We start from the raw sequence: 25,580 nt of genomic DNA on the forward strand, positions 1-25,580 counted from the left end.
AGACAGGTGCTGAGGTTATTTATTGTTTACTGTTTGTTTCTAACAAATATCATTTTCAGCTTATTAATTGCGGCAGGACGTGAGCAGAGTGAAAACTGATCTGGACGACAGCATCTAAGTGGTCAAACAGTTAAGTACCTATTTTACGCTCTCTAAACAGACATGGTAATTTTTCTCTTCGCACACGGTTTTACACCAGCTTAATTCCAGCAGTAAATTGAAATCAAATGAAAAGCAGCTTTCCAGCTCAGAAGGCCTTCCTGGCACACGTGTATGGGAATCATAGAATAATAGAATGGTTAGAAGGGATCTCAAAGCCCATCCCTGTCATGGGCAGGGACACATCCCACTGGATCAGGGGCTCCGAGCCCCATCCAACCTGGCCTGGAACCCCTCCAGGGATGGGGCAGCCACCACTGCTCTGGGCAACCTGTTCCAGGGCCTCCCCACCCTCACAGGAGAACATTTCTTCCTAAGATCTAAGAACATCAGGGAGCTGTGTCCTGAGGCACCAGTACCAGATGAGCGGAGTCAGGGACAGACGGAGCAGGGCTGTGCCCGTGCTTGTGGTTGCTCGCCGTCTTGTTTGTGTGAAGTACGAGGTGGAGAGCCTGCCATTACCACGGCGCTATTACAAAACGAGGTTGTCCTCAGCCTTGTAGGTGGCCAAACCATTTCTTGGTCTCTGTTGGCTTCCTGCAGCCAATGTCTCAGCATCCCTTGGCTCTCAGCGTTCAGCTCCAGCCCTTCTCCCTCCAGCCTGGCAGCCCCCAGCAGCAATCCTGTGCCACTTCAGCATCCTGAGTGACAGCTCAGATGGTCACCATGCTGGTGTCCGTCTCCTTGCAGACCTCACAGGCGGTGAGAAAGGTGTCTGCAGGTGAAATCAAGAGAAATAGAGAGGCAGGGAGAAGCATCACCTGAGAACAAAACATTCCGGATGGGAGGGAGCATCTTTCACTGCACAGAAAGCAAACCTCTCGCTGTCCCGGTTGTCTGTGGTGTGGAGGTGAGGATGGCATGAACCAGCAAAGGAGGCAGAAGCTGCTGAAGCTTAGACCCACCTGCAGTTGCCTGGCCGTGGTCCATAGGGACCTTCAGCCCCACAGCACGAGAGGGAGACGGGACCTGGCAGTCACCGGAGTGCAGGTGAGGGATGTGCTGTTGTCCACGGATGGGACAAGGTGCTGGACCTGGAGCTGATGGCTCCACCGGAGCTCTGTGTGCTCATAAATCAAAATCTTGATGTGAACTTTAGCAGCATCCATAAATTCTTCATTTATCATTATTAAAGATATGTCAACATGCAAAAATTGATTTATAGCTGGTAATTTAGATCATGGATTGTCTCTGATACAGTAAACTCTTCCTATCCAAAGCCCATCAGGCAGTTTTCTACTTATTAGGAATTAATGACTCATATAACAGGGCCAGAACAGGCTGTTAGTGCGAGTGAAGGGAAGGATGTGTCTGTTGGGGTTTCCCTCTGCAGCAAAAATGAAGGAACCCCTCAGAAACCCTGTGTCCATACAGACTTCTGAAGGTGGCTTGGGCTGGGCTGGATGTTGTGGTGGGTCCTGGTCCTGTTTGGCTTTGGATGGGGCTTGTGCCAACCACAATCAAGTTGCACCATCGTGTCCTCTTCTCTTAAATTTTACAATACATATGTTAAACCTCCAGTTCTCCTTGGCACTGGCGAAGCTTTAAGTCCTTTATCTCCAGGAAAGACCATCTGTTGCTTCAACACCATGGAAACGGTTTTCGCCGGATAAAAACTTTAGTTTAAATCATTTTAATTCAGCACCAAATGCCATGAAGTCAATAATTTATCGTGCGGCTTACAAGGTATTTCTCGAAGTCTCTAGGATGGCTGTTGTTTGTTTCTAACGTCGTAGTGGGTTTGCATTTGTGTAAGTGCCCCAGAATTGACGTTAGATAGTAGAGACAGATTGTCCCATCTTCAACGGCGTCTCGTAGTAAACCAGCAACAGCTGCTAAATTGATGTGCTGTGTTGACATACCTTCATAAATAACATATTAACTCCTAAAATAAAACTCTTCTAACATCTAAATTAAATGGAATCAAGGCTTAAATCATCAGCTAAACGCTTTTGCAGATGCTGGGCCATCTTGGGCGATGGGGTTGGGTTCTGTGGGAGCCACAGCTCCTGATCCAGGCTCCCTCTGTGGCCACCAGCAAGTGTGAAGGGAGGATGAAGCTCCAGATATGAGTTCAGGTGTGGTCTACTAACAAGGTTCATTAAGCAAAGATCGTGGCTATGAGATCTGAGGGAGATCCTATGGAGAAATAGTCTTCTGTTCAGGTGGGGAGGCCCTGGCCCAGGTTGCCCAGAGCAGTGGTGGCTGCCCCATCCCTGGAGGGGTTCCAGGCCAGGTTGGATGGGGATCGGAGCCCCTGAGCCAGTGGGAGGTGTCCCTGCCCATGGCAGGAGGTGGGACTGGATGGGCTTTGAGGTCTCTTCCAACCCAAACCTTTCTATGATTCTATGATCGTTGGTTTTGTTTGGCTTTGTAGAGGGGGTTTTGCATTGCAGTGCCTGAGGGATAAAAACCTCTGTTCGCCCTCTGTGACAAACAATTGTATTTTGGTTAAAAGATTTCAGAGTGATACTGATGTGATAGAACATGCGGCATTATCTCTAATAAGCAATTACATTTCATAATATGAATTAATTAAAATCTTACACTTAAACCAAGTAGCTAATTACAGACCTTTTAGCTTAATAAAGATAGAGTGCGGAAAGGGATAATATATACGGTGATTATTGAGTTAAGCAGAATGTAATGTGCATCTGGGGCTCGCTTAGGACATTCTCAGTCAATACTTAATTACTTTACTGCTCTCTGAAGTCCACGTGACATCTGGCTGCTCTGCTCGTGCTCCCCCTCCTGAGACATCGTCACCGCTGTGATTTACCTGCGGCGTCTCGTTACCGTGGCTGGTGGGTGAATGGAACGCATCTCAAAGGGCTGATGTGCTGAGGGAGCCACAGACGGCTCTCGGTCCGTACCTGTGGTGTGGTGGACCCGTCCACGCTTGGCTCATCCCATCCAACCCGCAGCACATTCAACATGAGCCGGCAATGTGCTCTCACAGCCCAGAAACCAACCGTGTCCTGGGCTGCATCCAAAGCAGCGTGGGCAGCAGGGAGGGAGGGGATTCTGCCCCTCTGTTCCTCTCTGGGGAGCCCTCATCTGGAGGATTGTGTCCAGTTCTGGAACCCTCAACATAAGGAGATGGAGCTGTTGGAACGGGTCCAGAGGAGGCTACAAAGATGATCCGAGGGCTGGAGCACCTTCCCTATGAGGACAGGCTGAGAGTTGGGGTTGTTCAGCCTGGAGAAGAGAAGGCTCCGAGGAGACCTCATAGTGACCTTCCAGTACCTGAAGGGGCTCCAGGAAAGCTGGAGAGGGGCTGTTCACAAAGGCTTGTGGTGATAGGATGAGAGGGAATGGGTATAAAGTGGAGAGGGGCGGATTTAGGCTTGATATAAGGAGGAATTTCTCCACCATGAGAGTGGTGAGGCACTAGAACAGGTTGTCCAGAGAAGCTGTGTCTGCCCCATCCCTGGAGGGGTTCCAGGCCAGGTTGGATGGGGCTCGGAACCCCTGATCCAGTGGGAGGTGTCCCTGCCCATGGCAGAGGGGGTTGGAACTGGATAATCTTTAAGGTCTCTTCCAACCCAAACTATTCTATGATTCTATGCCCGGCTCTGGGCTCCACTCATGGACTCCACTCGGTTCTTCTCCCCAGCCTTGTGAAGCACCGTGGGCTTTCTGCTATTGCTCTGTTCTGCAGGGAGGCAAACACGTCCCCGGTCTGGGCATTACGAGCTGTGGGTCTGTGCTGGCAGCCTGCAAAGCTTCCCAGCCCCGTGCAACCTGGTGGTGAGCACGCCTGGCATGCCCTACGTAGACCCTTTGCTTCTCCAGCTTGTCTTGATTGAACGTCATTCCCGGCACTGCACAGCCCTTACGGTAACACAGAGGAAAAAATTTATTTAGCGGGGCTTAAGGTCACGTTTTGAGCGTTAACAGTTACAAGATCGGGAACAGAGAGTTACAAGAGAAAACAACACATAAACCGCAGTCGTATGCCGAGTGCAAGGGCCAGGCTGCTCCCTCGGCTCTGGTCCCGCGCGGCAGCGCAGGGATGCTCAGAGCCCCACTGCCTGCCCGGGGCTGTCTGTGAATGCGCGTTAATGACACTTGCTGCCAGGGAAAATAAAGGTGATGCTCCTCGTGTCTTCCTGTAGGGTGAGGATGGATCGTCATCGCAATCCTGACTGCCACATTCCCTCATGGGGACATTTGGTGAGGCTAAACCTTTCCGCAGGCGAGAACACGACCCCGGAGAGCTGTCAGCGTTGACTGCAGCCGTCCTGGCGGTGTGATGACGGGCTGACGGCTGATGTGAGCTTAATGACTGGCAGGTAATGGGTCTCGTTGGCTGGGGAAACTGGAGCTTGACACAAAGCCAGAGGTGTCTTGGCTGGAAAATTCAGGCTTGTTTGGGAAAGGCCGCTGTGAGGCTGCAACGCTTGAGCTAGCTGGGTTACAAACAGCTCCAAAAAGCCAGCGGTAGATGGAAAGTGGGATAAGACTACAAAGTTGGTGAAAGGTTTACAGGGGAAGCCGTATGAGGAGCAGCTAAAGTCGCTTGGTCTGTTCAACGTGGAGAAGAGGAGACTGAGGGGAAACCTAATCACGGTCTGCAGCTTCCTCGCAAGGGGAGAAAGAGGAGGAAATGCTGAGCTTTTCTCTCTGGTGACCAATGACGGGACCCGAGGGAATGGCAGGAAGATGCCAGGCTAGGGGTAGGTTGGACTTTAGGAAAAGGTTCTTCCCGCAGAAGGTGATTGAGCACTGGAGCAACTCCCCAGGGACTCAGTCACATCACCAAGACTGAGAATATTCCAGAAGCATTTGGCCATCGCCCTCACGGTGTGAATGTTGGCGTTGTCCTGTGCAGGGACAGGAGTTGGGCTCAATGATCCTTGTGGTTCTCTTCCAACTTAGGACATTCTATGATTCCATGATGTACCGCCGGTTCCTCAGCGACTGATCCGGGCAGGTCCTGTGTCCGAGGACTTACTCGCCAGAGAACGGGAGCACAGGAGATTTACTCTGCACGCACTGCAGTCAAACGTGAGCCAAACTGTCGGCTGAAACACAGCAGACTGAGACTGGAGCAAGAAGAGTGAGGTGAGTAAGAGCTGCGTAAAGAAAGCATCAACAGGCAGTGACATGGGGAGGTGGGGATGCTCCTGGGGGTCCGAGACATCCTGGGAGGACCCGTTGGGCTGGGAATGCACCGCAGGTGCGGGGCACTGCTGGCTCCTGATGCTGGAATATTTCAGAGAAAAAGGCAGAAGCAAAATAACTGGGATGAAATTTCTAATTACAAGGCGCAGCGCTGTGCTGCAGTGCTGTGCTTCAGGCCTGGCAACGCTCTCTGCCGTAGTGGGGTTTGTCAGCTAGAAACAGCCACAGCAGAGAAAGACCTGAGCTTATCAGCGCGTCGTAAGATGATTCCCTCTGGCTTTCAATGCCATCGTCCTCCGGCTTGTGGGAAATGGTCTAGGTGGTTTCTCGAGGAGGTTCATCCAGTAGATGCAGTGGTCTCATAGGGCTCAAGCGCTGGGGTTTGTGTCGCAGGTGCCTCTTCACCCTTTGATGCCCTCAAGCTTGCTGCAAGTGGAGGGCTCAGTTGCATCTCCTGCATGGCCACCACCAGGAGAATGTACTGGAGAGACGGTGAGAAGAGAGACCTGCCGGACGCTGCTGGAGGTGTGGGGTCCTGCCAGCATCAGCCTCCATCCCTGAAGCAGGTGGTGGCACCGTCTTCACCTCATCAAAGGCAAAACACTCATTCTTGCCTGAGCAGGATGAGCCACTAATTGTATGTAAGTCCCTTCTGAGATATTTGAATTGTGCTTCTCTCTGCACCCCGGTGAAGGGTTTGAACAAGGATGAAAGACCCTTTTTGGGAAGAAAGGCTGTATGATTAAGCAGCTCTCTTCCTTTTCACTCAAGTGCTGTGCAGGTTGGCAGCTGCTCTGCGCCGGCGATAATTATGTCCAAGCCTGGGGTGCCATCAAGGGTCTCCAACCATCTGCAAGTGAAGAGCTTCTTTCCAATTACTAGCACTGGCATCCCATGTCCTCTTTGGTCCGAGACGATGTTTGCTGAGGGATATTGGAAGAATTAGTAGATATATTTCTCTCTAATCCTGTCCCAAGCGACAGCAAAATCAAACTAAAGAGCACCAGAACGTGGGCTGTTGTTTTAGGCAATAGCCCAGTGGTATTAATGAAGGTTTTTATCATTCCAGGAGCTGCATTGATTTAGAGAATGAAATATCCAAGGTAACAAAGCTGGGTGAATTAAAAGCTTAACAGCCTGAAGAGGTGTTATAACGCCACAAATTCGTTGGGAACTTGTCTGGGCTATCCCACTCCTTCTTGAGGCTGGCATCCCTGCCAGGCAGTCTCATCCTTCCCTCCAGGATTGTGCTCGCTTGCTGGATTTCCTCTTTCTAAGGATGCTGCTTTAGGGGAAGGCAGAGTGGTGATGCTGCTGCTCGTCCTGTTCCTTACCACGGCTCCCTACCCACCCCAGCTCCCCAGCGTGACCCGACGGGCACAGGGATGGGATTTTCCCATCCCCACGGCTCTGCCCATGGGCACGTTGCAGCCAGGAAACAGGCAGAACAGCCGAGGACTGCGCTTTGTGTTGGTGATTTGGCAGCGACACAGCATGGTGGGGTTGTTGGGGGGCTTCGAAAAGCCAGGAGACTATTTCTCACTGTTTTTTGACCTATCTTTGATGAGCCAAATAATACCAGAAAATGGGCTGTGTTTGCAAAGGTGATGCCTCTGTGTTTCTCACTGGGGTAAACAAGAAGAAGAATAGCAGGGATGGTTCTGAGAATCCTCTTCAGTCATTGCTCTTCTTTCCTGGCAGTATCAGCAAGCTCTCAAGCACCTCTGCTCTCTAATCTAATCAGTCCTAGGAAAACAGGATTTGCCGCAGTGCCTGACCACTTAGGCACCCACCAGCAGAATAAAGACCAGATATATTTCATAAGAATGGCCAAAAGCTATCCTAGCACCTTTAAAATGCAGTGACAGCGTCTCCGGGACCTGGATGTCTCCCTGCTTTGTGTTACTGCTCCGAATTCCAGCGCTGCCAGCTTTGAGGAAGACTCTGGCAGGCAGGTTTGTCTAAATGAAGGAGGATTTGTACGCAGAAAGCTCTAGAATAGTGAAGTAATTTCTGTTCTCTCTAAAATCCTGTGATGAGGGCTGGTACAGCAGCTCCACCGTGCAGCTCTGTGCCGGTGCTTGTGTGTGTTTGTAAAGGAAAAAAGTGTTTCGAAGAGCGTAAAGAGCTGCTTGTGCTCACAGTCCCAATAACAAGATGTGTTTGCTACCACTGCAGTTAAAAACGGCACTTTTAAAACGTGGATTTGCTCTCCCATGGATCTGAGCTCAACATCAGCTCTGGCTGACCTTCCAGTACCTGAAAGGGCTACAGGAAAGCTGGAGAGGGGCTGTTCACAAAGGTTTGTGGGGATAGGATGAGGGAGAATGGGTATAAACTGGAGAGGGGCAGATTTAGACTTGATATAAGGAAGAATTTCTCACTGTAAGAGTGGAGAGACACTGGAACAGGTAAGCTGTGGCTGCCCCATCCCTGGAGGGGTTCAAGGCCAGGTTGGATGAGGCTTTAAGCAACCTGATCCAGTGGGATGTCCCAACCCACGGCAGGGTGTGGAACTGGATGATCTTTAAAGTCCCTTCCAACCCAAGCTATTCTATGATTCTGTGATTCCATGATTCTCTGATTCTCTGATGTAGCCCATCCCATCCCTTGGAGCCTGCAGGTGAAGTGCTGAGGTCCAGCCTGCTCTAGCTGGGTTTCCCGTTTCCATGGCCAGAGCTCACGAGGAGGTGACACACATCTCCCATCCTCTGCCGGTGCTGCCGATATCGTGTCTGATATCATGGAAACCACTTCTCGGGGCTGTGGGGAAAAGCTCTCTCCCAGGTGTACAGAGCACTTGGGTGAATTGGAGTAGGAGGTGTGCAGCCCCTTCCTCCTCAAGAACCGTGCGACCGAGCCTTCCAGAGCCACTGGATGTGGGGCAGAAGGACGGCTGTGCCGAGGGGTGGGAGTGGGAGGCAGAGGCTGCTCAGCCAGAGCTCATTAGTCCAACTCTGGCTTCCAGGTGGCACTGCTAAATGACTGCCCACTTTCTTACGGCCGTGGTCCAGATGCTGCTTTTCTGACTCCATCACACGTGTTTTCCAAGCAGCAACCAGACTTGGTGGTAAGGCAGGGGAGATTTGATTACTCCTGTTAATGGTCCGCTATTAAAGCTCTAGTGACGGTCCCTCGGGGTCCATCTGCCTGGGGAGTGTGAACCTGGCAAAGATCTGGCTCTGGATCCAGGATCTTCATCCTGGTGGCTTGGAGAGGAGCTCCTGCTGGGTGGACCGGTCCATGCTGCGGTGCCATGGGGCATGAGGATGCACAGCCAGCATCTATCCCAACACCCATCCAAGAGCTCTGCTCTCCACTTAGGGACCGCTGGGCTGGGACAGCCCATGCTTAGGGATGGCTCCGTCGACACCCGATGCGATGCCGCTGCCTCCAATCCTGGTGGCTGTGGCTCTTTTGGGTGAAGGTAGATGCTTTGGCCTCGCGGATGTGGTGGTGGGGTTGGAGGGCTGGTATCACGCAGGGGTTGTGTCGCTGGAGCCGTTGCGCTGTGCTGTGAGCTGCAGTGCTGGGGCTTCCCTGGGGATGCGTTAGGGGATTTATGGGTGTCTTCCAAGGTTTTCTCTTTTATGATTCTTGATTAGTAGATAAAAGGCCCATTTCTTGTTTTAATGTAGTCTCTGATGTTAATGGCCTCCTTCCAGTCAGATTAAGGGGCTTTGGCCTGTTTTACTCTAATAGAGGATGATTGAGAAGCGTCTGGCTGGTTCACAGTTGGCTTCCTCGCACGTCTTGCTGTGCCGTTCTGCTGCCGCTCTGCTCTTGGGAAGCATCCTGGAAGTTAAAAAGAAAAAGGAGCTCATCCCCTCCCTTCACAGGGGCTCCAGTGCTCCCTCCTCTCAGCCTTCTTTGCTGTGGCCACCAGTTGGGATGGTCCCAAGGAGTCCCGAGGGGTGGGAGTGGGGGGAAAAAAGGCTGTGCTGGAGCTGTGCCCACCCCGCTGAGCTCCCGGTGCTGTAGCAGTGGGCTTCTGTGGTGGCTGGGAGCCGCATTACCTGCCCTCCCGCGTGCACCATCCAAGGGCAAAGCAAAGCTCCGGAGTCTGGAGGATAATCAGAGCTATTAGAGGCACTCGTGTGTGCAAGAGGGTGTGAAATGCAGATGGATGGAGGCCTCTGGGGAGCAGGAACGAACAAGTGGGGATGTGCCCGTGTCCTTGCTGAGGCCGGGGTGGAGCGGAGGGAGCAGCGCGGGGCAATCCTGTGCTCTGCTCAGCCCCAGGCATCTCCGAACCAGCACGGAGCAACTCCCCAAGCTGCAGTCTCCTATTAACAAGGTGCCGTTTCTGCATTTTAAGTGCGTGCTCCTTGATGTTGTCCTGCCTCTAAATGATCCTGGAAATGTATCGTCTACTTAACTACCTTTTAATTAAAAGTCAAGGATATTAGAAAAGAGAAATCAATTCCTGTCACAATTAAGACTTGGTTTGAACAATTGCAGCATGTTTCAGCGAAGGATCCTCACTGGGCTTATTGATCTGTATTGTCATAACGTCTGCTTTATTACCATGGCTCAGACGGTCTTAAATGAATATTTCGCCTGAATTATGCATGTCATCTGGCAGAGGAAGCTGCTTGCTGCCAATCAGAGGCTGCAGGGCTTCCAGACCCCTACGCCTGCTGACCAGGTCCAGGGCTGGGGCTGAGCTGAGCAGCCTCATCCTCTGTAGTTCTTGGGCTCGTCTGTAAGCACGATGCTCGCACTGAGGGGACTCTCAGCGTTTGCAGCCCAGGAGCTGTCTCAAAGCCTGGAGGCAGCCACGGCGAGTGGTCCTGAGGGAGTGAAAACCAGCAGTGCCCACTTGGGCATCCCACACGCAGCGCGGGGCTGTGGATCCCTGCTGACGGGAGTGGGGCCAGGACCAGGAGGGCAGGCTGGCACCGAGGCTGGAGCCTTCCCCAGGGGTGCCTGTGGCTCCCCCAGCCTCAAAAGTCCACTCCTCCCTTCTCCCTTCTCCCTTCTCCCTTCTCCCTTCTCCCTTCTCCCTTCTCCCTCTTACTTCCTCTTTCCCTGTCCCTCTCCCTTCCCTTTTCCTTCTCCTTTTCTCTTCTCCCTCTCTCTCTCCTTCTCCCTTTCCCTTTCCTTCTCCCTCTACCTTTCCTTTTCTTTTTCCTTCTTCCTCTCCCTTCCCTTTCCCTTCTCCCTGTCCCTCTCCTTCTCCTCTCCCTCTCCTTCTTCCTTTCTCTTTCCTTTTCCCTGTCCCTCTCCCTTTCCTTTCCCTTCTCCCTCTCCCTTCCCTTTCCCTTCTCCTTTTCTCCTCTCCCTCTCCCTCTCCCTCTCCCTCTCCCTCTCCCTCTCCCTCTCCCTCTCCCTCTCCCTCTCCCTCTCCCTCTCCCTTTCTCTTTCCTTGTCCCTCTCCATTTCCTTTTCCTTCTTCCTCTCCCTTTCCTATTCTTTTTCCTTCTCCCTCTCCCTTCCCTTTCCCTTCTCCCCATCCCTCTCCTTCTCCCTCTCCCTTTCCTTTTCCCTTTCCCTCTCCTTTTCCTTCCCTTCTCCCTTCTCCCTTCTCCCTTCTCCCTTCTCCCTTCTCCCTTCTCCCTTCTCCCTTCTCCCTTTCTCTTTCCTTTTCCCCGTCCCTCTCCCTTCCCTTCCCCTTCTCCCTCCCCAGTGAGGGGCTGTGGGGACATCTCCAGCACTCTCCCCCGTGAAAGTGATGGGAAAGCAGGAGGCTGATTAATCAAAATCTAACATGATGAAGGACCTTTTTAAAGCTCGCAGATGTCCCACTTATACTTTCTCTGCCCTTTAAAAGTTCTTGAGAAATACGGGGTCTTGGAGGAAGGAAAATTGATTTCTCGTGGTTTCTTTTGTACCTCGGGGCAGAAAGTAAATTCAAAGGGGCCCTGACAGGAAGGGTCAGAGTCTCTCTTGCTGCGGCTGGTAATGAGAGCTCTCACGGATAAATCAAAAACATCTGGATTTCACCACAGAGCATCTACTGGTTTAACCCAAGATCTTGGGATTAGGAAGAAGAGAGCGTATGTGCTACAATCCTGTGTGCCGTGGAAGCCGATGCGGCAGCGGGAATGATGCAGCCCCAGTTATCCTGGAGTCGGGGCCGTATCCTGCTGTCTCATGGTACCTGGCACACCCAGATATCCTGGGATCAGGGCTGTATCCTGCTGGTTTGTGGTGCTTAGCACATCCAGTGATCCCCTGCGGTTTGTGCAGGCTGCCAGCAACCCCCCAGCTCGCCTCTCGCACCGTCACTGCTCTCCCTTTTGCTGTGCTCCACCGGCAGCGACTCCTGTAGCTGCTCCATCCTTTCTTCCATGTTCCCCCCGAGTCCTGCAAGCTGCTGGCTCGCCCGCAGCCACAGTGCCCAGGCTTAAGGGCTGGAGGAAGGAGAAACCCGCAGCTTCCAAGGCTGCAGCCTGCTAGATACCATTTGCTTTGTGATAAATAGGATTCGCACAATAATTTCTGGCTCTTATTAATGCTGTTAATCTGCGGCTCTCAGGAGCAGTCAGGCAGGGAGAGGTGAGCCAGGGAAAACCAGGGGAGAGAGAGATGCTCGAAGAAAGAGGCAAGCAGCAGAGAAAAGTGAGGAGGATGAACTCTTTACCTCTCTATCCCATTAGTACATCCACCGCAGACTGCAAAATCCTGTTAGGAGCCGGCAGCTGGTGGAGCTGGAAGGCAGCAGGGTGCTGGGCAGGGGTTCAGCTCTGTGGCCGTGCCCGAGCTCCCCAGATGGTGCAGGATGAGGTGTTGGGGTGCCAGGTGCCTCCCCTCGCATGGACACCTCCAGCTTTGGTCTGTGTTCCTCTCACTTGTGGATGAAGTGGCTCTCGGGCTCTGCGTTCCAGCCTTTGGTCTATGACTAATTGGAGAAGCGTCTAATCTTGTCCTCCACCGATGTCACCGTTACACAGCCTGTGATTAAACACGCTGTCAGGCACCGCTGTTTACAGATAATAATGCTTTCTCTTCATTCCTACACTATCAGCCTCATTAGGAAGGTTTACAGATAAATTAGTCTGTCTGGGATTGACTGATGTCCCAAATGCATCCACTGCATCCTCCAGCGGAGCGTGGCTGCGTGGGGAGCCCGGTGACCCCGAACCGTGGGGTGAGGCAGAGACCCGGCCCCACACCAGGATGACCCCCAGCTCCGAAGCCTGACTGCTGTCATAGAATCATAGGATCATGGAATGGTTTGGGTTGGAAAGGACCTCAAAGCCCACCCAGTCCCACTCCCTGCCATGGGCAGGGACACCTCCCACTGGATCAGGGGCTCCAAGCCCCATCCAACCTGGCCTGGAACCCCTCCAGGGATGGGGCAGCCACCACTGCTCTGGGCAACCTGGGCCAGGGCCTCCCCACCTGAACAGCAAAACATTTCTTCCTAAAATCTCATCTCAATCTCCCCTCTTTCAGCTGAAAAATGTTCCTCCTCATCCTCCCCCTGCACTCGCTGATCCAGAGTCCCTCCCCAGCTTTCCTGGAGCCTCTTTCAGTCCTGGAAGCTGCTCTAAGGTCTCTCTGGAGCCTTCTCTTCTCCAGGCAGGACAACACCAGCTCTCCCAGCCTGTCTTCATACAAGAGGTTCTCCAGCCTTCGGATCATCTCCGTGGCCTCCTCTGGGCTTGCTTCAACAGCTCCATGTCCTTCCTGTGCTGAGGACTCCAGAGCTGAACGCTGGGCTCCAGGTGAGGTCTCATGAGAGCGGAGTAGAGGGGCAGAATCCCCTCCCTCACCCCACTGCTCACACCTCCTTTGATGCCCATGTTGGCTGTCTTCATGGAGACTTTCAGAGGCGCAGTCCCCCCAACTTCTACTACCAGACTGGAGACAGCGGTAAGTGTCTGATAAAATTCTCTCTGATGCTTCATTACAGCAGAATCTGCAATACACGAAAAAGATGCTCTTTTTTCCACTCTCGCTGAATGAAACGTTCATACACTTCCAGAGAAAGCTCCTGGTACGGATGGTGCATGGCCTTTCAGCTACAGTAAGAACAAACTGCAGCTGCGGTTGGGAACAGGTTGTTTCTGCCATTTGTTATTCTTTCCCCTAATTATAATGCAGATTGGACGCTCTCTCCGGCGTTTCCTCCCTTTCTGTTTATTTAAGCAGTATTTTTGTAAACCTGCATGGCATCTCACCCTGGGACACCACTGCATTGTTGTAATGAATATGAATTTATTGCTTCCCCAAGCTGGAGGCTTTTTTCCCTCGATTCTCTTTCCGGCAGGCTGAGAGCAGCGCTGGATGTGCTGGTTGGGGAGGATCCCTCTCTCCATCACTAGGACAGAGCTATGGTAGGTGTTGGATGGGACAGTGTGACCAGCGCCTGGTGGTCTCTCTCTGGGGGCTTCATCCACCCTGACATAGAGGCAGGTGAAGTAGAGGTCCCCATGGATGTGGGAAGCCATCCAGCTCTCCGCTGAGCACCAAGCGCTCCGTAATTACCGGAGAGCTTTAATAGAGCTGGACATACCATGCTGGTGCCTTATTTAGAGTCTATCCATGTGCTGAGTCCTGGAGTGCGAAATGCATCTAGGAATTCACCCCAGCTGGAGTAAAATTGCTAATTAGCATTTGCAAAGTATATTATCCTCTTTTAGCATGGACAAATGCAAAAGCCTGGCTCTGCGTGACCTGCCCATCACCCTCACACCGTGACTAAGGGATAATTGGTGATTGAGTCACTGAGTGAGTCCTGGGATGTCCTTCTTCATCGGTGTGTCACGCAACTTGCATCTTGGGTTGCCTAATGAGTAGGAGAAGGAGCAGCTTTTACCCCGCAGGATATCCACTGCATCTCAGTGCCGTAATTTCTGTGCCGTTGTTGTTACGGGGTGTTTGCTGCCACTTGATTGAGGCGCCAAGAGAGTTAGACCTCTTGGTGGTTATGCAGCGTGGGCAGCAGGGCGAGGGAGGGGATTCTGCCCCTCTGTTCCTCTCTTGGGAGACCTAATCTGGAGGATTGTGTCCAGTTCTGGAATCCTCAACATAAGAAGGAGATGGAGCTGCTGGAACGGGTCCAGGTGTGGCCACGGAGATGATCCGAGGGCTGGAGCACCTTCTGCCTGAGGACAGGCTGAGAGAGTTGGGGTTGTTCAGCCTGGAGAAGAGAAAGCTCTGAGGAGATCTTAGAGTGACCCTCCAGTACCTGAAGGGGCTCCAGGAAAGCTGGAGAGGGGCTGTTCAGAAAGGCTTATGGGGATAGAACAAGGGGGAATGGGTATAAACTGGAGAGGGGCAGATTTAGACTGGACAGAAGGAAGAATTTCTTCATTCTGAGAGTGGTGAGTAACAGGTTCCCCAGGGCAGTTGTGTCTGACCCATCCCTGGAGGGGTTCCAGGCCAGGTTGGATGGGGCTTGGTGCAACCTGATCCAGTGGGAGGTGTCCCTGCCCATGGCAGGGGGGTTGGAACTGGATGAGCTTTAATGTCCCTTCCAACCCAAACTATTCTATGAGTCTATGATTAACCACAGAGCCTTAAAGCTCTTAACAAATAGGGGAGACACTGAAACAGAGAAATCCACACCTGAGGTGGGCTGGGACTTTGGGGTCACCCCTTGGAGCTGCACAGGGATGCAGGATGGAGCTCAGGGATGCAGCACGGAGCTGTAGATCCCCTCGGAAGCAGCACGATCCAGCCTGGTACTTACTTAGTCTTCACATTTAGAAAGGTTTGGGTTCTAAATTCAGCACAGCGCTGCTTTGAGCAGTCAAGAGAGGTCTGGGAAGAGCGTGGGCTGCAGCGAGAGCTTGGCACCAGGGCAGGCACTGGCTTCAGCCGTAGCCACTCTGGAGCATCCTTCCCATCTCTCGAGGCCAGCCACTTGCCTCGCACAGCTGTACGGCCACCAGAACCACTCTGTCTGAAACGTGTGTGACCATGAGTGATGGCCACCCGCTGCAGATCCCTTTGTAAAACATAAACAGCCTGCTGTGAAATTATTTCCGACGCCACTGAAAATGAAAATCCTAATGACAGCACTTCAAACAGAACTGCTGCAAATCGCTATAAGTGATTTTAATGAAACCAGCCAGGAATACAAGGAGAGCAAATCAAAGCTAGGACAACTCCTTTGTTCAAATTACACATAATTGGTATCAAAATTATGATAATGGTTGTTTGCACCATTATACTTGAGGTGTATCATCATTTCTATCCCAGACCTCGGCTCTCAGAGGCTCAGACACCTGAGCTCTCAGTCTGTAATTCTCTCTTTCAACCAGAGTGAAAGTTGAAGAAGCAGAGGGGCTGTTTGAGTGTGGAGAAGGGTCGTGTCAGGGATGGCATTGGCTCCGGGAGGTTCTGGGGTCCTCCTGGGGGTGGCATTGGCCCCAGTGCTTGTGCTCGTTGGCTCCGGGAGGGCAGGTTGGTATTTCTGATCCTGGTGCTCAGAAGTGACTGAATGGGTGGGGCAGGACACAATCCCAAATTCAATATGTTTACTTGATGTAATTGGACATTAATTGGTGCTAAATTACAACTGGATTCCTGTTGAGCTCTAAATGACTTTTCTATTAGCACCAAAATTCCCCCTTGCTCAATGCCACCCAAGGAAGTGTTGGACCTACTGTTGGTGGCCGGTCAAGGGGGACTTTTATGACCTCCAGGGGATGTCCCAGTGCCCTGGCTGTCACCTGCATGGGATGTTTGGGGATGAGTGGCGCTGTGGCTGATGGAGGACAGGGTCTGTGCAGCGCAGGAGGTGCTGGGCACCAAGATCAGCCGTGACAGAAGCTCCTCTGGCTGGTCCCTTCTCCTGACAAGCAGCAACCTCCCCTGCTCCATGCAAAATACTGGAGCTACTGGGCCATTAGGATGGGTTTCCATGGGTTAGAGGTGGAGCTCTGTGCCTTGCACACTGGCCCAGCAGCTCTTGGGTTGGAGGGACCTTTGAGAGCAGAGCCAGCAGCAATAATTTACTCAGAAAGGGGCAAACTGAGCTGAACCTTCCCTGTGCTGGGACAGAGCTGGGCGAATGCAAACTGTCATGAATGCAAACGAGTAGTTCGTTCTCCTCCATGTGTTCCAGCCCCACATCGGACCCACGTGAGGCTTTGAGTTCTGCCGTGGCTGCGCTGGGATTGGATTCGTCTGGCTTTGTCGAGGCCAGGGCTCCCCCAGCTCTCCTGCCTCAGTAATTTATATGCCATTGTGTGACTCTGACAGAAACCTCCTATCAGATAATTGCTTCCTTTTGTTTATTTGTAATCCTTCAAAATCTCCTTTCTGATACTAATTACCTATCTGGGTGGTGGGTGGGTTTCTGCCTGACCCCCAGCTTAGGGTTGTGGAAGGGCAGGAGGGGTTGGGAGAGCCGGAGCAGAGCCCTGGGAGCTGCAGGGGCTGGAGATGCTTCAGATGCCACCAAAGGAGAGCTGGAGGGTGCTGAGTTGCCTTCTCCCAAGCAGCTGGTGGCTTTGTTGGCCTCGTGCTCTCAGCACTGGCTCTGTCTCTGCACCCCCATCTCCACCTGTCACCGACACCGAGCTGCGTAGCTGTGGGTCTGAGTCCCCTGGGAACAGCACAGGGATTCCAGTTAATGCTTCTAATGAATCTGCAGAATTAGGTGGCCCATCTGCACTTGTACATCCTTTGCTTCCTCCTCCACAGAGATAATTACATCAGACAGCTCTTAAAATAGGTGCTTTTTCTCTTACAGGGGTTCTGTGACTGGAGCTGAAGGCAGCGTGAAGGCTTGCACCCAGCCTGGGCTGGGGCACACCGGGATGTCTGGGTCCTGGGAATGCTGCTGAGCACCAGGAGCCTTTCCAAACCCCTCGACTCCAGGAGAGGCGACACAGTCTGTGAGAACACCCCTCACTCCTTGTCCTTGCCCTGCAGGGTAAGTGCATGGGCGCTCGGCTTCTGTTTCTTCTCAGCAGGGCTGGGAAGGCAGGTGGCTTCCAGCCCTTTGCACACAGAGAGAGAGGATGAAAGTCCCAAGGAATAGCAGCCAGGCACGGTGTTCCCTGCTCCTGCACGGCTGCTGCAGCTCCCACCACCCCTGCCAAAGCCACTGGTGTGACTGGGGATGGAGACAGCCAGGCAGGACCATGGCAGGATGGCAGCGGCTCAGGCTGCGCTGGGGTGAGTCCCAGCAGAGGATGGAGCGAAACAAAGAGAGCTGTTGGGCATAGAGGCAATAAGAAAGAGCACCAGAGTTTTGTCCAAGGACCATAAGCTTACCTGCGTTGGGTCCTTGTAGCATTCCTCTGGGCTGCGGGCGATGCTCCATGAGCCCTGGACCCTGCTTGGAAATATGGGATGGGGCTGTGCCCGGCGCTGAGGGCAGCAGGTAGAGAGGCAGGAAGGGATGGGGCACCAGGGCAGAGCTGCTTCTCCAAAATCATTTCCCCTCGCCTCTTGCCTTTGCCAGCTCCATGGTTCCCTATAGCAGAAAGCATCGCTCTCCCCGAGCCCTCCTGTGGCTCCCCGAGCGTGATGAGAGGTGGGAAGAGGGTAATGTTTTCCACGCACAATTCCCAAGCTCAGTAAATGCCTTGGCTTGCCCTTCAGATTCTGCCACCAAACTGCAGCGCCTGGATCCCTCCTGTCTGCCTCTAATTAATAGCATGTGATAATTTGTCTGCAGTTAAGTTGGAGTTTAGCACTGAATGGGTCTTTGCCCCCTCCGAAAGACTGAGTTTCACGTTGATGATGACAGAAAGGAGTATTACTTATATAAGTGCAACGATCTTGCGCTGCCTGGAGCTCTGGATTTTCTCCGCGTGTGACAAATGCGAGGCATTTCAAAAAATTAGCCGCTATATTATACATTATTTTCTAGAACTTGGATCTCTGTGGGCTGCCTAGAAATCCATTAGCAAGAAATGTAAAGATGCTTAAAGGCATTTACCCAGATCAGCTGCCTTTAGCTAGTCAAGGATCTTTTATGTGATTACCTTAAAAGCTAAAGAGCTGCTGCAAAACATTTATAGTACAGAGATCCTGAAGCAAAGAGCACATCTGACAGACAAATGAAGCTGTTAAAAACAAATGCATTGTTCTGCTTGCTTTTATTTTCAGACAAACAATGCAGGGGGGCAGAAGGAGTTAATACACAGAGTATTTTCCTTTCGCAGCCCGTGATGTAGGGCTGGGCAGCTTTGTTAATGGAATTTATGGGGAAGCTTTAGGTTAACTTCTATTTTCGCCGTGATTTCTAGCGGTTAGCAGAGAGGAGATGGCGCAGGGATGAGATGGCGCTGTCGGCAGCAGGCTGGGAAGGCACTGGCTGCCAACGGAGCGTGGTCCTCTTGGGAAGCGGTGTCTGAGCCCCGGGATCAGCCGGGGGCAGCGGATTGGCGAGGCACGGAGGGCACACAGCGCAGATCGTTCGAGCCACGCTAACTCTGCCGCTTTGCTGTGCAGGATATTTCTTTAATGCCCGATAGATTTGCGCTGTTGCCTGTCCTGTTCTGACTTTGGCATCATCACAGCAGAAGCTGCAAAACCCATCCTGGAGCTTGTGACATGCCCGAAACAGCACGAAATTGCACAAATCCCTTGTTTTCCATTGTAAGAAAATCCTTTCAAGTGTGGAAGAGGAAGGAGAGGTGCAAAAGCATCTGTGAGGTTTCTGCCTGCTCCTTCCGTCTTCAAGGGCAGCTCTTAGCGCCGCAGAGCGAGGCCCGCATCCTCCCGGCTCCTTTGTCCTTTGGTGTAACGAGTCATTTGTCAGCAAAAGAAACGAAGTTTTGTTTTTAGCCCAGATCTGCCTTGTCCTCCCACTGAGACTTTCAACTCTTTATCTCAGGAATTGATGGTTTCGGATTCTGATCCTCTTTCCTTGGTGTTTGTATTGATTTTTTTTTTTTTTTCTTTTTCTTTTCCGGGAGGGTTATTTTCACCGTGATTTCAAAACTGTCTCTCCATCTCCGCTTACAGCAGGTAATAGCTCAGCTCGGGGGATTGCACCTTTTCTGGGCTGTGCTGGCCCCAGAAACAACAGAAACTTTGCACAAGTTTCCAAGGCAATCTGGAGCATGGATAACCAGGCGTCACAGAATCACCAGGTTGGAAAGGACCCACTGGATCATCGAGTCCAACCATTCCTAACACTCCCTAAACCATGTCCCTCAGCACTTCATCCACCCGTTCCTTAAACACCTCCAGGGAAGGCGACTCGACCCCCTCCCTGGGCAGCTGTTCCAGTGCCGATGACTCTTTCCATGAAGAATTTTTTTCTGATATCCAACCTGAACCTCCCCTGACAGAGCTTGAGGCCATTCCCCCTTGTCCTGTCCCCTGTCAGTGGGAGAAGAGCCCAGCTCCCTCCTCTCCACAACCTCCTTTCAGGCAGTTGTAGAGAGTAATAAGGTCTCCCCTCAGCCTCCTCTTCTCCAGGCTGAACAACCCCAGCTCTCTCAGCCGCTCCTCGTCAGACGTTCTCCAGCCCCTCAGCAGCTTCGTTGCTCTTCTCTGGACACACTCCAGAGCCTCAACATCCTTCTTGTGGTGAGGGGCCCAGAACTGAACACAGTACTCAAGGTGCGGTCTCACCAGTGCCGAGTACAGAGGGAGAATCCCCTCCCTGGCCCTGCTGGTGACCCCATTTCTGATACAAGCCAAGATGCCGTTGGCCTTCTTGGCCACCTGGGCACACTGCTGGCTCATGTTCAGCCACCGTCAACCAGCACCCCCAGGTCCTTCTCCTCCGTGCAGCTCTCCAGCCACTCTTCCCCCAGTCTGTAGCACTGCATAGGGTTGTTGTGCCCCAAGTGCAGGACCCGGCATTTGGCCTTGTTAAACCTCATCCCATTGGTCTCGGCCCAGCGGTGCAGCCTGTTCAGATCCCTTTGGAGCCTCCCTACCCTCCAGCAGATCCACACTTCCACCCAGCTTAGTGTCATCTGCAAACTTGCTGAGGGTGCACTCAATGCCTTCATCCAGGTCATTGATAGAGACATTGAACAGGGTTGGACCCAGCACTGAGCCCTGAGGAACCCCACTGGTGACCAACCTCCAGCTGGAGTTAAGTCCATTGACCACCACTCTCTGGGCCATCCAACCAGTTTTCAACCCAGGAGAGTGTGCGCCTGTCCAGGCCAGAGGCTGACAGTTTCTGAAGCAGAATGCTGTGAGAAACTGTGTCTTTGCTTTCCCACTTTTGTCTCTCCAGGCTCATCTTGTGGCTGTGGGAAAACTCAGGAGTGGGGTAAGAGAAGTAGCCTGAGTGCTGGATGTGAGGGACGGAGGTGACCAGGACGTATTCCTCTTCTTTTACCTTCAGAAACTGGTTTCTTGTTATGGTGGTGGTGCCCGAGGAGGTTGCTGGCTTGTTCTTCTCTGCCAGCATCCCCCTAGCCTGGTGGGTGATGGTCTTGGCGCAAACTTGGCTGTGCCGCAGCCCGGTTTTGGGCTCTGAGGTCCACGCGTGGTCATCAGCTCTGCCTGGGAATGAATAAATCCAATAGTTTCTATTTAAGAGGCTGCTCCGTTTCCTTCACCCCAGCGATGGTGTTTAGTCATCCGGTCTTGCCAAAGAAAAATTCATGAGATCATTTCCCCCAAACCAACACAATCCTTCAAAACCGTAATTAAAATACCTCTGGCTGTTCTAATATTAAGCTTTTATAAGTGCTTGGAATAATATATCAGATAAATGGAAAAGCTTTGTGCTCGATTAGGATGACATACTCTTCTTTTAGTGAAACGTTATCTCTAACATCAAATCCTCTGTATACATTGAAAATACTCTTTCCTGCTTCAATGCTGCGGAGTTGTGCCCCTCCCGGAGGTCTCTCGGCGGTGAATGGAGGTCTCCCAGGGGTCTGTATCGATTTGCTTCGTGACATTAATACCTTCCATCGTCCCAGCAGCAAGATCCTGTGCATGAATACTAAATGGAAGGCTGATGTGCCCCAGAGGCTGCTAAGCGAGATCCCATATATTACACCATGCGAGTCGTGTGTCATATTAGAGCAATCTAGTTTTAAAGGGCATCTTTCAAGCACAAACTAGCTTTTTCCCACACTTGAGTGATCACACAAATAACTGTGATTAAAGGTCAAGTGCCGGGGTTTTTCTATTTTACTCCTTAAAAATTTAGATGCGAAAGAAAACCTAGAAGTTAACATAGCATGAAATTGTTATGCAGTTATGAGCCTTTAACGACAACTAAATATCACTTTGCTTCCTGGGTGGCTTGAAAAATCTCCCATAATAATGGGTCACTTCTGGTTTCCACTTGAGGAAGATCATAAATAAACCCTGTCTTTTGCTTCCCTGCCCTGTAATGTGTCAGAGGGAGAATTTTAATCGTATGAACTTGTGATCTCCATCACCAGGGCTCTCCCCTGGGCTCACCGGGAGCTCTTGGGTTGAAGGTACGAGGTGGGAGCATCAGCCAAGCTGGAAGCACGGGAGCACTGTGGCAGCACCGCAGCAAAGCGTCGGTCCAAGCTCAGCTCTCCCGGTTGGAAAGAGCCCTGAGAAGATTACAGGTTGCCCAGGGAGGTGCTGGAGTCCCCATTCCTGGAGGGATTTAAATGACTGGTAGACGACGTTCTCAAGGATGCTTTAGTAGTGGATGAGTATGGTTGGAGTGGATGATCTCAAAGATCTTTTCCAACCAAGCGATTCTATGATTCTATAAAAGGATGGGGTTTTCCAGCCAGTCAAGTTAATACAGAGAAAAGGTAGTGACTGTGTTTCCAGAGGGACTGAGAGATGGAGGGAGAGCTGGAAACAGCCTCCAGGTTCAAGCATCCTGCTGGGTTGTCTGCATCTCCTCATGGGTCTCTCCAGGCCACCGTGGCAGCTGAATGGTGGTTTTTGGGGGGCTGGGCTGGAATATGTAGGGGGGTCGGTGCTTTGAGGGGGAAGGGGAGTGCTGGAAGCTGCTGGCTTTGAGTGTTCCGGTGAGAGATGTCTCTGCCCATGGCAGGGGGTTGGAATTGGATGGGTTTAAGGTCCTTTTGAACCCGAACCGTACTGTGATTCCCGATCCCACAGGGACTTTGACATATGGTTAAATGTATTCACATGGGTTGTCTTATTGACTTCAGGAAGAGAGTTCTTGGAAGCTGGGGCACGAGGCAAATGAACTGCAATCACCATATCTAATTAATCTTATTATGCAGTGTGCTAATTGGAGTCTGATTGGCAGCAGGTGTCAGTTGGATCCCTTCTCCAGCGAACTTCTGTGTGTGTGAGGCAATGCAGAACCCAGACTTTGGTGTCGAGCACCATAAGGTGTTAAAGAGTAGGCACAGGGCACTGCTCTTCTCCCGCAGGGCTGTGCCCCCACCAGCTTTCCCGGCAACGTGCGCTCACAGCCCAGAAACCAACCGTGTCCTGGGCTGCGTCCAAAGCAGCGTGGGCAGCAGGGAGGGAGGGGATTCTGCCCCTCTGCTCCTCTCTGGGGAGACCTCATCTGGAGGAGTGTGTCCAGTTCTGGAATCCTCAACGAAGAGAAGGAGGTGGAGCTGTTGGAACGGGTCCAGAGGAGGCTACAAAGATGACCCGAGGGCTGGAGCACCTTCCATACGAGGACAGGCTGAGAGAGTTGGGGTTGTTCAGCCTGGAGAAGAGAAGGCTGTGAGGAGACCTTAGAGCAGCTTCCAGTGCTGGAAGAGGCTCCAGGAAAGCTGAGGAGGAGCTCTTGATTGGGGAGAGAAGGGATAGGACAAGAGGAAACGGTTTTCAGGTGAAAGAGGGGAGATTGAGGTAAGATCTTAGGGAGAAATGATTTGCTATGAGGATGGGGAGGCCCTGGCCCAGGGTGCCCAGAGCAGTGGTGGTGCCCCATCCCTGGAGGGGTTCCAGGCCAGGTTGGATGGGGCTCGGAGCCCCTGATCCAGTGGGAGGTGTCCCTGCCCATGGCAGGGGGTGGCACTGGATGGGCTTTGAGGTCCTTCCAACTCAAACCATTCCATGATTCTATGACCAACAACGGTTGCCCGCGCCCCAGCAGCCCCTCGGCTTCCACAGAGACTGTACTCATGGAATCACCAGGTTGGAAAACACCTCTTAGATCATCAAATCCATCCATTCCTATCTGCCACTAAACCAACTCCCACCTCAGCAGCGGTGCCCGGCACCCCCCGAGCTCAGCCCGCTCCGGCCGGGAATCAGTCGGCTTCAGAGTGAACAGACCCCCCCTTCCTCCCCCTGTCGCCCCGCCTGCTGCCCCGGCGGCGGGCAGGGATTGGCCGGGCTGCCCAGCGGCCTCGCCCCGGTGCCGGTGATTGGCGGAGCGGGGTCGGGGCGGGGAGGGGCAGCCGGAGCGCGGCGGCGGTGGCGGCGGCGCGGGGAGCTCCGAGCCGGTGGAACCATGGCGACAGCGGGTGGCGGCGGTGGCTTCCCCGGGGCGCTGCTGCCGCCGCTGCCGGTGCTGCTGCCCCCACCCGTGGTGCCGCCGGTGCTGCAGCTGGTTTTGCCCCTTTTACCTCTGCTGCTGCCGCTCCTCCCGGTGTTTCTATCGGTGCTGCCGTCGCTTCTCCCGGTGCCGGTGCTGCTGCTGCCGGTGCTGCCGCCGCTGCTGCCGGTGCTGCCCCTGCTGCTCCCGGGGCTGCCCCGCGCCGCCGCCGAGCAGGGTGAGCCGGGGAGGGCACCGGGACGGGGTGGACCGGCGCGTTCTCGCCACTACCGGAGCGTCCGGTCCCGTAACCGGCGGATCAGCTCTTGTACCGGCGGGTTGGCTCCAGGACCGACTGGTCAGGTCCTGGAAGCGGCGTGTCGGGGGTTGTACCGACCGGTCAGGTCCCGTAACTGGTGGATCGGGTCTTATAGCGGCGGGTTCGCTCCGGTACCGGCTGGTCACGGCCCCGTAAGCGGCGTGTCCGGGCTTGTAGCGGCGTGTTCGCTCCCGTACCGACTGGTCAGGTCCTGGAAGCGGCGTGTCCGGGCTTGTACCGGCGGGTCACGTCCCATAAGCGGCGGATCGGGGCTTATACCGGCGGGTTCGCTCCCGTACCGGCTGGTCCGGTCCCATAACCGGCGGATCAGGTCTTGTACCGGCAGGTTCGCTCCGGTACCGGCTGGTCAGGTCCTGTAAGCGGCGTGTCGGGTCCCGTAAGCGGTGGATCGGTCTTGTACCGGCTGGTCAGGTCCCGTAAGCGGCGTAGGTCCCGTATTGTCTTGTACCGGCGGGTTCGCTCCGGTACCGACTGGTCAGGTCCCATAACCGATGGATCGGGTCTTTTACCGGCGGGTTCGCTCCGGTACCGGCTGGTCACGTCCTGTAAGCGGCGGATCGGGTCTTGTACCGGCGGCTCCGCTCCCGTAGTGGCGTGTTTGGTCCTGTACGGGCTGATCGGGTCCCTTACGGGTGGATCGGGTCCCCTACCGGCGTGTTTGCTCCCGTACCGGCGGATCGGGTCCCCTACTGGCTGATCGGGTCTTGTACTGGCAGCTCCGCTCCCTTACGGGCAGACTGGGTCCCGTACCGGCGCGTTATCTCCCATACGGGCGGATCGGGTCCCATTCCGCTGTGTTCTCTCCGGTACGGGTGGATCGGGTCCCATACGGGCATATCAGGTCCTGTTCTGGTGTGTTCTCTCCCATATGGGTGCATCGGGTCCCATACGGGCGGATCAGGTCCCATTCCGCTGTGTTCTTTCCCGTATGGGCGGATCGGGTCTCATACGGGCAGATCAGATCCTGTTCCGGTGTGTTCTCTCCCCTACGGGCGGATCGGGTCCCGTACCGGTGTATTCTCTCCTGTACGGGCTGTTCAGGTTCCGTTCCAGTGGATCAGGTCTTGTATTGGCAGCTCCGCTCCCGTACCAATGTGTTCTCTCCCATACGGGCCGATTGGGTCTCGTATCTGTGTGTTTGGTCCCGTATTGGCGTGTTTGCTCCCGTACCAGCTGATCAGGTCCCGTACTGGCTGATCGGGTCTTATATTGGCAGTTCCGCTCTTGTACCCGTGGGTCGGTTCCATTACGGGCGTGTTCGGTCCCGTACCAGCAGATTGGGTCTTGTACCGGCTGATCGCGTCCCATATCTGCAGATCGGGTCTTGTACTGGCAGCTCCGCTCCCATACCCACAGGCTGGTTCCGTTATGGGCGTGTTTGGTCCCGTACCGGCAGGTCAGGTCCCGTACTGAGATCTGGGGATCGGGTCTTGTACTGGCAGGTTGGGTCTTGTACTGGTGTGTTCTCCATCCCTTTCTCTCCTGGTGCTGCTGCTCTCCGGGGCAGCAGAGACCCGTGGGAGGAGCGGGACAGGGCTCTGTGAGTCCCTATCAGGTTGGGTTAGTCCCAGGGCAAGGGGACTCCAGCATCCTGATCCCTGTTTGGATCTTGGAAACAAAGCCACCTGTGCCTCCACCAGGAAAAGCATCCTGGATTGT

At 53.3% G+C, this 25,580-nt stretch overlaps 1 protein-coding gene and 1 long non-coding RNA gene across 2 annotated transcripts in view; both read left to right on the top strand.

Moving 5' to 3' along the window:
- Positions 1 to 3,871: 3,871 nt before the first annotated feature.
- LOC128854299 (uncharacterized) lies at positions 3,872 to 7,499 on the top strand. Its single transcript, XR_008453325.1, has 4 exons — positions 3,872 to 4,454; positions 5,041 to 5,226; positions 5,680 to 5,927; positions 6,356 to 7,499. It is a non-coding gene; the product is annotated as an uncharacterized LOC128854299 (long non-coding RNA).
- A 16,055-nt stretch (positions 7,500 to 23,554) lies between these two features.
- EPHA10 (EPH receptor A10) overlaps positions 23,555 to 25,580 on the top strand; it is a 54,883-nt gene continuing 52,857 nt past the window's right edge. Inside the window, exon 1 of the mRNA XM_054086511.1 lies at positions 23,555 to 23,819. Coding sequence (XP_053942486.1) covers positions 23,558 to 23,819 — 262 coding nt within the window. The 5' untranslated portion in view covers positions 23,555 to 23,557. The remainder of the gene's footprint in view (positions 23,820 to 25,580) is intronic.

This window comes from Cuculus canorus, chromosome 22 (assembly GCF_017976375.1).
Source record: "Cuculus canorus isolate bCucCan1 chromosome 22, bCucCan1.pri, whole genome shotgun sequence".
Lineage (NCBI taxonomy): Eukaryota > Metazoa > Chordata > Aves > Cuculiformes > Cuculidae > Cuculus > Cuculus canorus.